The sequence below is a fragment of the Gracilinanus agilis genome, chromosome 1 (assembly GCF_016433145.1).
Source record: "Gracilinanus agilis isolate LMUSP501 chromosome 1, AgileGrace, whole genome shotgun sequence".
Lineage (NCBI taxonomy): Eukaryota > Metazoa > Chordata > Mammalia > Didelphimorphia > Didelphidae > Gracilinanus > Gracilinanus agilis.
Genome location: NC_058130.1, coordinates 122212358 through 122228354, shown reverse-complemented (window position 1 = coordinate 122228354; position 15997 = coordinate 122212358). Strand labels below are relative to the sequence as shown.

The 15997-nt window shown below is 35.4% G+C and overlaps 1 protein-coding gene across 1 annotated transcript in view; it reads right to left on the bottom strand.

The window, feature by feature from the left end:
- PTPRD (protein tyrosine phosphatase receptor type D) overlaps positions 1 to 15997 on the bottom strand; it is a 610060-nt gene that overhangs the window by 122001 nt on the left and 472062 nt on the right. Inside the window, exons 26-27 of the mRNA XM_044656609.1 lie at positions 14907 to 14945; positions 14306 to 14403 (exon numbers count right to left, since the gene is read on the bottom strand). Coding sequence (XP_044512544.1) covers positions 14306 to 14403; positions 14907 to 14945 — 137 coding nt within the window. The remainder of the gene's footprint in view (positions 1 to 14305; positions 14404 to 14906; positions 14946 to 15997) is intronic.

Sequence of the window (15997 nt, the reverse complement as noted above, 5' to 3'; positions counted from 1 at the left end):
ATTTGCTCTTATCCTATGTAGCCAATCTATTCCTAAATCTTAAAGTTTCTACCTTCATTCATAAAGACCCACACCTCCCCAACACACATAATCCCCTTCTCCCCACTTGCACAGTCACTATCTTGGTAAAGGATTTCATTACTTCATACCTAGCCTATTTCAATAGTCAGCTGGATGGTCTCTCTATCTACAGTTTTCCTCATTGCATTTTGTCCTCCACTCAGTTGTTAAATTGATCTTCCCAAAATACAGGTATGAAATTGCCTCCCTCTATTCAATAAACTTCTGCCCCTTTCGCACTTCCTCCAGGATCAATTATAAAATCCTTTGTTTGGCTTTTAGAGCCCTTAATTACCTACTCTCTTCCTGCCTTTCCAGTCTTTTGCCTTTCCTTATATCCCCACCACTTAGTGTGGTGACTGACACAAAATAACTGTTTTATAAATGTTTGTTGACTAACTGACTTAATGTTTCTGTAACCTTGGGCAAATCCATTTTCCTCTGTGAGCCTTAGTACTACCAGGAAATTAATAATTTTCTATAACTCTTATCAGCTGCACTGAATGTCTATTATATTTTCAATTTGTGTTTTCATATGAAATGAATGAAATGTTTGCTAGTGTCTTGTGGCCAGATTTGTGGGTATATTACTCAATAGAGGAAAGATGGCATAATGGATGGAAGACTATGCTTGGATTTAGAAATATATGATTTCAGTTTCTTCCTTTAAAATATACTAGTTATGTAACCATGGTCAAGTTACATTCCCATTCAATATCATAATCCACTCACTGAGATCATCAGTCCCAGACAAGTTGCTAACCTGCACTGAGGGAGAGAATTTCCTGACTGGGAATCACCTGTATCATTAAAATAACAAATACAGGTTACAAATAATAACTTTAGATGATTATTACATTTAAGGGATAGTAGATTCCTGGTTTTTAAAATATATATGTTCATTTTACTTGAATTTGTCACAATTCTCTTATTCTCAATTTCCTTATATGTAAAACAAGGGAGTGGGATTAAGTAATTTTTGAATCTTTTCCCAGCTATGCCATTCCATGATCCTATTCGAAATCATTCCCAGACCCTGTCTTCTCATCTACAAAATGACTTAGTATTAAAGATAAGGTGAACATGTTTCTCTAAACACTGCCATATGATAGAAAATGGCTGTCTCAAAGTTCAGATATTGAAATTTTTCTCTTGAAGATTGGGTAAGGTCTGTCTGAGAATGGATATCAAGAGACATATGAGAAAACCAATGAGAAAAAGGAAGCATCCCTGGGGCTTTTTTGCTGGAAGTTCTTCCCTTCCCCTTTTTAGGCTTTTTGGAGTATAGGACATATGGACAATAATCCTCCAAGGTCAAAAGTGAGGGCCAAGACCATCTACCTTTATGAATTCCATACCACATAGCCTTAAATATGCATACTCTTGGCCAACATTACTCATTGAATCTCAATTGCTACAATGTTTTCTCTACTTCAAGGTTATGGAGAGGCAGAAGATTCTTTGCAAGAAATCATGTTAAAATGGAAATCTGACGTGATAGGAAATTTTATATTTATTTATCTAATCCTAAATTTTCTCAGGGGTGTGGTTATTTGAAATTTTCTTCAAATAGCATGAATATTAGATGTTAGCTTGTTGAACTCATGAGACTATGCCTTAAATAATGCATTGAGCCATTCACTTAAATTTGTATAAAACTAAAAGTTAACGGTACAGGGATCACAGGAGAAATTAAGCATGCCTTCAAGATCATGGCAAGCCAAAACAGGGTCTGGCAACTCTAAAATGTCTTTTTTTTTAAATTTTCTATGACTTCAGGAATTATTTCCCTAAATTTATTGGCAAAATCTTTGAGGATGGTTTTGTTTATGTGAATGTACACTTTAACAAGAAATCCAAAGAGCAAATGTCATTTGCCATCCTTTTAATAGAGTTGTAAAGCCTAATTTATTTCAAGGAATGATTTGTTTTCAGTACAAATGTTATTCACTGGAGTTGATAATTTACCTGCTTATTTTGATCAGGCAAGCACCTTGCCAGAATACTACTTCAACTTTTTCCATTCTTGGTAGTCACAAGCACAAAATTTCATGTTCAGAAAGATGAAAATTACATTCAACAAATCTGACAAAGATATACCTAAGTATACACATATTCTTTCCTCTCAATTTTTTCACTCTCTTTGTCCTGCCTACCCAACATGACCAGTATCATGATAAACTGATTTCCAACCCAGAAGCCAATGTCAGTTATTTTGCAACTGTCTTCTTTCTGGATGAAGTTTTACAATTTCAAGTATGAGACAAAGCCAGAAACCAAATGCACTTAAATCAAGTTATTGTGGTATACAATTGTGAATGTGTATGTGTATCTATCTATCTATTTATCTATCTATCTATCCATATATTACATATATGATATATATATATATAGATAGATAGATGTGTGTGTGCATATACATGTGTGTTATAGAGGAGAACAGTCTATTTTACTGACAATATGTTTTATTTGGTTCTGTAAGTTGTGATATTACCCATTTTGACTATATCATATATCTTGGTTGCTAATTCATGGGTCAAAAATATTCTTGGCCAAAAAATTCATCACCAAGAAACAAAATCTTAGAATGACCTTCTTTGTATTTATCTAGACTTGTTCTTGGACAAGCATGTCATGTCAAGTGGAAGCCCTTCCAACATGGTAGAACCTACCACAGCTCTCTAACCTACAAGAACTTACTGTCATCTCAATTATATGATGAATACTGGGAAGAAATTTTCAACACTCAGATATATTTCTTATTTCACTATTGGGGGCACAACTACCAGAAAAATCCATACATGTATTTTCCCATAAGGCTGTCTTTATAGTTTATTTCATTTTACTCTCCACAATGTATATTCTGGCCAAAAGGAACTCTACCTTGCTTTCTCATCTCTTCTTGTCCTCTCAAGCTTCCATGGAACCCATATACCTACAAAATACTGGAAGTATAATACCATCTCTCAAAATCACTTTGTTTCTTCATTGGACAGAATATGTTCCACCAGCTGCACAAAGTTCTCTGATTCCCCTGTGTAGGTCTGCTAGAACTCTCTGTTCTTATAAAGGAAAAAGACTGCATCTAAATATAGGGTTCCACAGGATGATGAAGAAGGAAAAAATACATTTGATGAGTCTAGATAAATGAGTTGTCATTGTTCAGGCCTCAAGAGTTAGTGGAAAACATCTAAATGAATCTCACAAGACAAACATAAAAGTTCTGGCTTAGATGTTTATTATTTTAGCTGCATATATCTCTTTTTCTTCATCAAAAGAGGGAACTTTGATAGTATGGAGGCAATATGAAGCAGAATGAATGTTAAATTTAGAAATGAAGGCTCTAGATTCAAATGTCAACTCCTCTACTCTTAGGTGTAGTTTTTGGCAAGTCACTTACATTCTTTGAATCTAATTTTCCTTACTTGTAAAATTAGGGGTTCACTCTGTATCAAGCACTGTACTTTATAGATTTTATCTCATTTGAACCTCATGACAGCTTTAGAAAGTAGGTATTATTATTGTCTCATCATTAATCATCATCTATTACCAACAGTTGAGGAAACTGAGGAACTTGCTCAGGATCACACAAGTGGTAAGTGTTTTAGGCTAGATTTGAATTCAGGACTTTCTGACTCTAGATCCAGAGCTCTATTCACTGGGTTACCTAGAACCTCAGTGAGCTGAACTAGATGGCATATAAATTCCATACAGGTCTTAACTCACTACAAATCTCTTATTAGAACACTTTGCCTGTATCCTTATTGTGCTAGTATCACTTATTTGCTTACATGTCTTTTGCCCCTAGTAGATTAAAGGCCTTTTGAGGTCAGGGACTATGTTATTATTTTTATATCTCTAGCATTTAGCACAGGGCCTTGAGTGTAAGGGATACTTTAGTAAATATCCATTGGAATTTGTCAAAGGAGGATTGGCAAAAATTTCCCTTCTCAATATTAAAGATGTGCTGAATAGTTATCAAGTGGGAATTTGGCCTCATCCTGGAAAGACACAGACACACACACACACACACACACACATATACACATACAACATGAAGGATGGAAACAATCAAATTACAAACATGCAGGCTTACTTTTTGGAAATTAGAAGAAACAAAGTGCCAGGCTAGATGATATAGCCACGAAATTTGATATATGGTATTAATGAAAAATGTGTTTACAGCAAACTGAAAAATACATATTAGAAAATATTGAGTCTAACAATCTAAAATAGGTTATAGAGAAAAAAGCTGAAAATACTGGCAAAAGTTTCCTTCATCAAGGAAAATGTATCTCTCTCTTCTTATAGAAGTGGAACATTGTATATATTGCCATTCTCAAGTAATATATTATTATTTAACTTTGCTGAACTGATGCTCTATTTCTACTTTCTTAGTTGTATTTATTCTTTCTTACTGGGGGATGTCTCTTTGGGGAAAGAATGAGAGAAGGATATATTGGCAAATGAAAATGATAGAAAAACAAAGAATACCAATATATTTTTTAATATTTCCTTCTTCAACAAGGCCAGAAAAGTGAAGAAAAACCCCATAAATTTCTTGAGCAGAAGTTATGATTGATGGACTCACCATTAAGTATACTCACACAGCAGGCTAAAAAGGATGTGGTTTTAATTATGTGGCAAACATGAATTTTTTTTGGAAAAGCCAAATACTCTAATTGCTATGAAAATTTTGCATAATAAACATTTTTTATTCTGCAAAGCATTGCTAAATCTTTCCAATGAATGAAATTTCATCTACTCTTTTTTTTTCTCTACTCTTTTGTCCTCCTTGTACTAGGTACTCAGGACTAAAGGACACCATGGTGCCTGGGTCCAGTAGAAGAACAAATATTTTTTGTCCAAGAACCACTCTGACTAAGCTCGGAGAGAATGAATTCTACAAGTTCTACCACTGGGTAACTTTTTTTTTCTGTCCAAAAGACCATCCTTCAAAAGCTTCACAGAATTTTGAACTGCTGTCTTGGAGAAATTATCCATACTAATTAACTTCTAACGTAAAACAGTAACATGCCTAAGGGGATTCAGAAAAATGACAAATTGATCCACAATGCAGAAAAGGCAAGTGCCTATATGTACACTCAGAAGAAGTATGAGTTCAAGGGAATTGGAAACAGGAGTTACAGAGCCATTCTAACTACATTTTAAGATCTCAATTAAGAAAAATTAGACCTAAAACTTTTAAAAATAAAATGACAACAGACCTAAGCACACATGGTCAAATCCCCACTATCTAGGGCAATGAGATAAAGCAAGAAGACTTATGAATACCATTAACCATTCTTCCTTTGAATCCTATTCATTAGTCTTTCATAGAGCTGATAAGTAATAGTGCCTGGCAGATAACCACTAAATATCCTATTCCACTAGTCTTTGGGAAATGTGCAGATGAGCACTGTGATAGCTAATCAACAGAATAAAGAAAAGCCAAGTGACATGGTAACACATCAGTTGGAAACACAGAAGGAAGGGGCAGCTGGGTGGCTCAGTGGATAGAGAGCCAGGCCTAGAGAAAGGAAATCCTTGGTTCAAATCTGTCCTCAGACACTTTCTAGCTGTGGCCCTGGGCAAGTCACTTAATCCCCATAGCCTAGCCCTTAACACTCTTTTGCCTGCAAACAAACAGAGTATTGATTCTAAGAAGGTAAGGGTTTAAACAAACAAACAAAAATGGACCAGGTATAACCAACCAAAAGTTGCCTTTACAGGATCACAATGAAATTTCCTTCTGTTTCCACTATATCAAAGTACGGTAGAAGGGATGGTTGGAGAAAGAGATGAAAGAGAATTCCTCATTTACTACTCACTTAATAATTAACATTGAAAATAAAGGCATACTTATGCAATCTATCTACTACTTTGCCTTTTTATGAAAATTGATTCTTGAATCTGGGAGAAAATAAGCATTTAAAGTAGGTATTTTAAAAATGTGATACTTGTGAATGATGGAGTCTTATCTCTGATGATATGCATTGCCACTCTATAGAGCTTATATTTTAAAATGCAAACATAAGGACAAAAGGAATAGCAACTCGCCTGGTATTCTATATATTGTCTAGATTACAAAATGTGGCCTAAGAATAATTGCTTCTGGGACTTGAAGTGGTTTTCTACTGCATTTCCTTAAAGACACCTTCCTCCCATTCCGCATGCCCATCCTTTCTTCCTTGGGAAAATGACAATGCTTTGCTGTGTGGTCACCTCTTTGGTCATATTGCATCTTTATGCTGTATATTGTGAAAAATTCAATATTTACCATTGGGAATGGTGAGTCTAGCTCATGGGGAAAAGAAATACTTTCTTAGCATTTCATAGAAAAACCTCAGGGTTTTCCCATGGATAGTCATGTGGTGAAAATTAGTAGCTGTGATTTCTTCATAGTAATTTTCTGCATATGTGTTATTGTTCTAGTTAAAGACTTAGACTATAGGAATCTGTCCTTAGGCCAAACAGAGAAAAAAAGCTGTATAGGGTCTAGACTAGAACAACAACAACAACAACAATAACAAAACGGACCGAATAAGTCAAGAGTCTTTCTAGCTCTATGTTTCTTCTGTGGGTCTCAATGTGTTTTATTATCCATGGGGAAAATAATACATCCTTTTCTTCAACTTGCCCCCCTGGGATGTTGTGAAGACTAATCAGATAGGAACAGCCAGATGATTTAAGCTTGTCAGAGAAAGGTACTGAACAAACACCCGCTGTTATTAAAACAGAAAGACAAGGGAACGATGCTGTGAACATTACAAATAAGAGACTTCATTATCATCTGGAGAGACAACAGTTGAGAGATTCTTGCCTTGAGTAAGGGAAAAAATTATTAGCACATTTGAGATGCTAACTGGTAGGAGACATGAGTTTATCTTCAGTTGTCTTCAAGATCAAAGATAATTCATGCCCACAGAGTTTAGTAAAGAAGTTATGCCTGTGTTTTATAATGTGAACACAGTAACTTCGATACCCTTTAGAGCTTTCTAGAGTGCTGCAGAGATCTTTTTTTCTTTTGACAAAGATGAGACTGCTTTGCATAGCAGACAAATAAACTAGAACTTTGTGTTACAAATTTAAAAGCTGAAAATGTTCTCTCCTCAAATTTTTCTAAAGCATTTTGTCTAGAGCTCTCCTTTATCCTTTTACATTTTACATTGTATTATAGCTATTGGTGTCATGTCATATCCTGAACTATTATAATAATATAGATATGTTATATCTAAATGGTCTCCTTGATTCAGTTCTGTCTCTTTTCCCATCCATTCTTCACTAGATGGCAAAGTGATTTTCCTCAAGCACTGTTCTGCCCAAGTCACTCCCCTACTCAATCAATTTCAGTGGTTCCCTATTAACTTCAGGTTCAAATAATATTGTTTTAAAGATCCTCTTTTAGGTATTTGAAGTCCTTACATCCTGGTCCCTTCTTTTCTTTCCAGTCTTCTTATCACTTTATTCCCTGCCATGCTTTCTGGGACTCAGCCGCATTAACTTTCTTGCTGTATTCTCACACATGACATTCACTATCTCCTCACTGGAATCCTCTGCCTCTCCACTTCCACTTTCTGAGTACTTGGGTTCCTTTAATACTCAGCTTATATCTTGCCTTTAACAGAAGGCCCTCTTGGTCTCGTCAGCTACTGGGGTCTTCCATTTACACTGCATATATCTCATAAAGCCTTAGATATTTCCATGTTGGCTCTTGGATTAGAGTAAGAGCTCCTTGAGGAGGGGTTGTGAGCTTTCCTTTCTCCATACCTCTAGCATACAGGACAACTCTTGGAAGATGGTAAGCACTTACCAAATGCACTTCACTCCCCCGAAACCTAGAATGCTCTTTGAGGGGAGGAAGTTTTATCATTTTTTATCTCTGTTCCTAGCACAGTGCCTTGGCCATAGCAGAAGCCTCATGCTTATTTGTTGAGTTGATAGAAATTGAATTTTAAGGGTACAGGCCATGACAAATGAGATGAAATTAAGTAAAAGTCTAAATTTGGGGGAAATGTTTAGTAACCTATACTACTACAGAACAGGCTGCCACTACTTCATAAATGAGATGTTTTAATGATAAGTTTTCAAGTCATTTAATCTCATAAAAGTCTAATAAACCCATAAAGGAGCCATTCTGTCATTAAGCCTTTATTAAGCACTCATCATGTGCTAAGAACTATATTAAACAGTGGGGATACAAAGACAGAAACTGAATGTCTATTCATGATGACAGTAAGTACCATGCCAAAAAAACAAAAAAAAATACTTATATGACATAGCCATGTAATTATGGGAGTAAATTATCTCATGCCAACCTCTACCACCACTTCCACCTTAAGCAAGACTCCAGACTAAATAAAAAAATGTATTATCAAAGGACAGAACAATGGATAAACTAGCTTCACATTTTGGCTTTGACACTAGGACCATGTCTTCTGAGAGAGCCTAGTAGATAGTTTCTGTGATATCATCCTCAAGAAAGGAGAGACATACTTACCTTTAGTGCAATTGTTTTTAAGCCCCTACTTTCTGTCCTAGTAACAACTTTAAGACAGAAGGGTAAAGGATAGGTTTGTGACTTGCCCAAGGTCCCATAGCTAGGAAATGTCTGAGGCCATATTTGAACCCAAATCCTCCTGCTTCCAGGCCTGGATTTCTAACCCCTGAGCCACCTAGATGTCCCTTTAGAACATTTAAAAAACAACAAGAAAACTTTTTAACCACTATGCATTAAATAAGCTAGTCTGTTGTTATGGTGTTGCAACCTAACCTACTGAGACCATCACTGAACTAGTCAAAAATTGCTCATACATCATCATATTATAATTTTTTACCTAGAGAATAGTGCTAAGCACTAAGAGATGAAGAAAATGTCTCATCGCATCTACACGTGCATTCTCCTTCCCTTGACCTTAATAAAAAAAAATCTTTCTCATACATCCTCCCCTGACACTTATTTCTCTTAGCAATAGGCTGGTGCAAATTAATAGTCAGTTCCAGTTCAATGACTTGACGATGGGCTATGCACTGTACTTCTGAAGGTAAGTTCCATTTGGCAATTTATCCAGTGTAGCAGACTTAACACAAGCTATAAAAGTCCACTTCTCTCCACACTTTTTCTTTGACTTGTAAGGTAATTTAAAGTAAATTATTTCAAAATTTTCAAGATGGTTTGCTGTTTGTTTCATTTTTTTCCCCCTTTGATTAGACAACTAGCAGAAATGTCTTTAGAGGGAAAAGAGAATAGCCTAAATATATGGCTTCCTTTAAATAATCCATTAGCCATTCAACACTAAGAATTACTCTAAACCCTCTAAGAATCTGCACTATTTCAGCAATACATGGATATTTTTTTAAAGTCCCCTCCCTACCTTTTCAAATCTCACCAGCAAAAAGATTCTCTAATTTCCCTTAGGAAGCTATACCTCCTTCTAGTGATTCAGCATTTCACCAATACAGATACTACCTCCACTGAAAGTGATCCTCCTTTGTTGTATTAGCAAGTTGAACCTTAAAGAAAAGAAATATATTTCATTTCTGAGCCCTTATTTAAAACATTCCTTTTCAATTTGGTGGACAATGATACAGCTTGTGTTTCTCCAGAATAGCTCCCTAGAACTCAGTTTACTCTAGCCCATAAGATTGAATCTAGGAAGAACTTCAGGGGACAGAGTAACTCATACAAGTGTCTGATTCCCTAGTAATTATATTTAGGAAGATTTTTAGATCTGACCTAAGGCCCTTGACCTAAAAATTTATGCCTATTTCCTCTTAGTCTGATCCCAGGATTAATGAAAATAATTTTCAAATTAGTGACTATTGTTTTGGTCCCCCAAACAATGTCAGGTTTAGTATAAAATATCTGGGTGTGAGAGAGATTCTAATAAATATTTAACAATCCAAAAATATATCATAACACAGTTTAGTCTGCATTAACATTTTCTCTATTATTTTCTTAAGTCCAGACCACCAACAAATAATACATCAAGTCCTGATTTATGCTGATTTCATTTAACAATAGACTCTAAAAAAAGTTCATGTCATACTTTTAGTTTAAACTAACATTTTCTCTATCATTTTCTTAAGTCTAGACCACCACCAAAATAATACATCACACCCTAATTTATAGAATTTTCTCATATCCAAGATGTAAATTCCTAAAAATCTGCCCAAGTCTGAACTTACTCTGGCTCACCCCAGCACATATTCAATAATGATTTGTTGTTGTCATTGTTCTAGATCTGTGATTTCATCAGTGAAATTAACTCCTTAACAAATGAATGCTGTTCACAAAAAGTCTTGTAATGTACGACCGAGTTGCCTGGGAGCACTGAGATTTGCCCAGGGTCATGGAGTCAGTATGTATGTGAGGCATTTGAACCCAGTTCATCTTGACTGAGGCACAGTTTTCCCTCCCTAGTAACATTCTGGCTCTCAATAATGACTGTTCACCAATATTCGAGTAATCAAAAGTAACACAATTTTCATTTTGGGTCTTCTCTCCACTCTGAATTACAAATGAAAACGATTTCTATTTCACTTAAACAGATGATGCTAAGTCAGATGGCTCTTTCTGAGCTCAGAACTGTGACCTAAAACATGATGTGGGATCCCTAATCTAAGTATCATTGATGAATATGATACCTTAGTATCACTCACATGGGCATATTATCATAGCACGGTCTATGCGTCCTGAGAGGGCTTTAATCACAGGTCATCATGATGATAGACTGGAAAGAGCCTTTGAAGGCTGCCTCATGTCAATGGCTACTAGGGGAGTCTTTAGCCCATGGATCACTAGCACTGTACGCCATAACTGCTTTCAAGGAGTAATTCTTATCCTTAGTTCAATGAACACCATTAGAGCATCTTTACATGTAGAACTTTCTGATGCGCTATAAATTACTGCATTTGAAAGAGACACTTTATCATGCTTAATAGTGCTTTCACCTTACCTACTAGATGTTGATAAGATACAACACTGTTCTGTGGTGTCAGCAAATACCTATATGAATCTACAGATCATTAGAGGGGATGGGAATTTAGAGAATATCTAGTCTAATCAACTCATTTCTTAGACTCTTGTTGTTGTATGTCAGTACTGTCTGACTCCGTGACCCCTATTTGGAGTTTTCTTGGCAAAGATACTGGAGTGGTTTTCCACTTCCTTCTCCAAATCATCTTATAGATGAAGAAATTGGGGGCAAACAGGGTTAAGTGACTTGCCCAGGATCACAGAGCTAAAAATTGTCTAAGGCAGGGTCATAACTCATGAAAATGAGTTCCTGATTCCAAGGGCAGTGCTCTATCCACTGGGACACCTGGCTCCATCTCATTTCTTAAAATAAAGAAGCTTTAACTTAGAGCTTTCAGGAGTCTTGCCCAAGGTCACAATCCAAATTAATAGTAGAATCAGCATCAGAAATCTAATCTTTTTCTTTCCAGGCCAAAGTTTCTTCTATTGTAGCAGGATGTGGAGAAGGATTCTGTGGATTAATGATAAAGAATAACAATTCCTCTTCCATGTTACTCATCATATAAATACCAATCATGATAATAATGATGTTAGAATTTACATAGTGATTTAAAGTTTGTCTTCACAGTTCTTGGAGGGTAGATGCTAATATGATCATTCCTGTTTTACAGAGGAGAAAACTGTTGGAGAAGTTAAATGAGTTGCTTAGGAAAGGGTACATGGTAAATATCTAAAGTGAATTTGAACTCAGGTCTTGCTAACTCAAGGTATACTACTTTATCTACTATGTAACCTAACTTTCTGCCACTAAAGGTTTGTAACTGTGTGTATCTATCTATCTATCTATCTATCTATCTATCTATCTATCTATCTATCTATCTATCTATCNTTGTAACTGTATCTATCTATCTATCTATCTATCTATCTATCTATCTATCTATCTATCATATATATATATGTACACATATATATATATTAAAAGGAACCAACCAAAAGTGAAAGCTTTTTATATGAGATATTGATAAAATAGAAAGAAACTTATTAGGCAAAAATTTCAATCAGTGAAGAGATGATTCATATTTATGTGGATAATATTTCCCAGAGGCTGTATTCTCTCTCCTAAGACCCAATCTGTAACTTGAAGCCTGAAGCACTAAAGAACTAAGGAATGACTCTAAAAGTATATCATTTTAAGCCTTCCATAAAATTAGGAATGAGTAATGGGAAATGAGCAAGAAATCATTTGGGTGAACCAAAACCAATTCACATTCCCATATTGCATTTTGCTTTAATTTCCACTGGAGGAAGAGACCCAAATCATGTCTAGGTTTACAAGGTATCTTCTTCATAATGATCCTGTGCTGTAGAAAGTACAGTAATGATGAAGCACAAAGAGAAGATAAGTGACTTATTCTGGCAACTTATTCATGCCTGCCATTAGTGATTGTAGACATCAGGTCTTTGGAGTTCAAGTCCAGGGACATTCCACTCCACCAAGTTGCCCAACCTTACTTTCAAGAACAAATTGTCTTCTCCAAACTGAGGAACTTCTAGTTACTAAAAAATATTTACCAAGAAATATGGAGTAGTTTAAAAATGCAATATTACTCAGAAATAAAATCAATATTTTGAAAAAGAACCCACCCTTTATAAAAGCAGAGATACTGATGGCTTGGACTCCATTAAAAGTTGAATTTTAATAGAAAGGAGATTCTCTCAGTATATTTTTAGTTTTCCAGGGAGAGAAAAATGTTCTCAAGAGACCAATGAAAATGATGCCTTGCTATATTCACAAAGGGAGAGTAGAGTGACTACCATCCAAGTGTTAGAAGATTAGCCTTTTGTTTCTGCAACAAAGATAATCCTCAGTAGGCACTATTTACAAAGAATGGAGGTCATTTAGGTATGATTTGGCAAACTCTGCTGCACTTTGAATTCATGCATTCCAGGTTTATATTGTGGAATATATGAGAGGGTGAATTAGATCCTATTAAAATGTTTTAAAAAAAAGATTCAAATATTTTTTTAATCAAAAGATTCAAAAGCTTAAGTGTAACCATTTTTACAATTAAGAATGGAAAGATGTCAGTGACTTGTTTTGTGACTTTGGATAATTCACTTCCCCTATTTGGATCTTGTTTTTTTTTTTTCAACAGTAACATAATTAATGTTGTGCTCAATTAGATTCTAGCATTCTCTGTTAACTCCACAGAAACATAAAATGCCTTTTTTCTGCCTTTAAAGGAATCTTGTACTATGTCCTGTCTCTGACATGTCTACTTGTGTGATAAGTATGGTGCTTAATTATGCTGGTGTTTACTGTCTTTACTTGTTAAATGAGCAGGTTAGCCTCAGTGACTTTTAAGGTCCCTTCCATCTTTATATCTATGGTACTAAAACCTAAATAGATATACGATATATTTTGAAAAAAAAGTGATATATGACTTTTGAGGCACATACCTCCAGAAAAGTAAATACTTATATTGTGGCCTAAATGTTAAAAAGGAAAAAAAAAGTACTATTACCTGAAATTATGGCATTTTTACACCACTGAAAACTAACAGTGTACTGAGATAAAGTCCTTTCTATTATAATTTGTCTTTTAATGAAGTCCAACCCATAAAAGTAATTTTGATGAAACACAATGTACATATACATCTCTTTGGAGTCCATGATGCATTGAATATAGCATCAAAAGGTCGGAGTATAGGTCCTGGTCCTTACATTGTATAATTTGTATAATTTGGAGTTATATAGCCTCTTTGTCTCTCAGTTTCCCCATGGGTGAATTGAGCATCTTAAGAGTTATGCTACCTCATAGGGTTGTTAAATAAAGGAAAGCATTTTCTGATCCTTAAAATTGAACAGAAATATGTTATTATTCAGCCAATGTTTTACTGAAATCAAAATAGTACAAGACTAATCACACCCATTAAATATACTTAATGAATGAGAACCAATAACACTTTCTATGAAAGTAAAACGAACCTGCCAAAGTTGGTCATTTCCTTAACATCTATTTTATTTCTCTTATATGTCATTTATTTTGATGCAATAGTATTCCATTGCATTCACATATGAATTTCTTTATAAATTCCTGCTCAATGGAAATACATTTTATTTCTTTTTTTAAGTATCTGCTTTATAACAGATAATGGTTTGTAAAAATGAAACCACTGAAAGAATTAATTTTCATAAATATGGTCCAAGAAAGAGGAAGTCAGGAGAGCATTACAATGTATCAGATCAGAACATCAAGAGCATTACCTCATACTCCTGGGAAAACTTCAGGTTGTCATTAGCTTTCAACCTTTCAATATGATCAGCGAGTTCCAAAATCGGTATAGGAGGATGGCTAGCCATGCCTGTTAAAATGAAACAAAGGGACGTGTTTGGAAAATCCAATTAAAAGGCTGATAACAGTTCCAAAATATAGAAAATACAATAGTTAGGAATGGCTAGAAATATGTCAGTAGTTAAGATGTTTTGTATGAGAAAGCAGGCAGATAGTTTGGTTACTCAAAGCAGGACATGCGCTAGAGATGAGTTTTGAAGCCAAATGAAAAGTCACCAAGCATGATCCCCAAGCTCACATTCCTGGTGTAAAAGAAAGCATTATTGTGCCATGAACTAATGAGGTTAGCTAGGTGGGGAAAAATGAGACAGTTAAGCCTGATGTCGACTTCTGCTTTGAGTAATAATTTATTTCAAACTCCTTCTCCTGCATTATGTGAGATGAAAATTGCATGGAGTTGAATGGTGAAAGGTGAACTCAAAAAACAGACACTGAAGGAGGCCTAAAGGAAGACTGTGTAGTATTTTTTAAAAAAAGAAAAAAGTGAATTATGCATAATCAAGGAAAACTAACTTGGATGAAGGTTACCAGCGTAACCGGATACACCTGAACCTGCAAAGGAAATGATGGTGTAAATGAAATAAAACATAAGTCAAAATTCTTTTCAAAAATAAAATGGAGAGGCTGGTACTTAAAAGATGGTGATGGGAGGATGATGATGTCCAGAGGTTTAGAGGTTTCAGTCTACATTCTGAATAGATTATGAATATTCTACAATGTTTGTGTGTCAGCATTTCATGATAGCTCGAGGTGACTGACATTCACATGCAACTATGGACAACGAGAGAAACATGCAGCACTGTTCATAGACAAGAATTCACTGGAGACAAAAAATCAGACACCAAACAATTAGACCTTCAAAAATGTTTTCACTCGTAGCAGATTGCAGTGAGAGGGGATATGGAGTTCTCCTGGCCAAACTAAGAGATTTATGGGCATTGGCCCAAATGACCATTTTCAACCCCCAGGGATACCTACAATCTACTTCAGGTGTAAACATCTTTGTCTGCTCATTGGAAAACTAGTTGCAAGAAAGTGAACAAATGAAGGCAGAAGACACAGAGAAAGAGAAAAGCTGAAGGAGAGAGAGAGAGATAGGGATACAGATGTGGGGCAACTAGTACAGGCTGCCAGCTGACAAAATGCCAGTTTCATGGACTCCTTGTTTAAAAAAAATCCACAATTATATTTGATGATTCCCTCCACCCCCACATACATCCGTTCCAAGACCCCAAATGTTTTGTATTTTATTTCTTCCTGATTACTTTTAGTATACACAGAATGGAATGGGACTGCTGACTCATCACTTATAGGGAGAAAGCACAGCTGGCTACAAAAATCCGAACTAGTGTACCCCAGCGAAGCTTTTGAGGTGACAAAAGAAAAAACAGGAATGAGTGAGGGGCTCAAACTGGAAGTCATGTTGACAGTTCTCTTATGTCACTGTGAATCTCCGAGAGTTATTATTCAATGAAATGTCTACCTAATATACGTCAACATGACAGGGTGATTATTTTTTAAACATTTTTAAACTGATGCTACATTTTAATGTCACCCAATTGTGCCCTTATAAAAGGCTATGATCAATTGCACCTAACATTTTG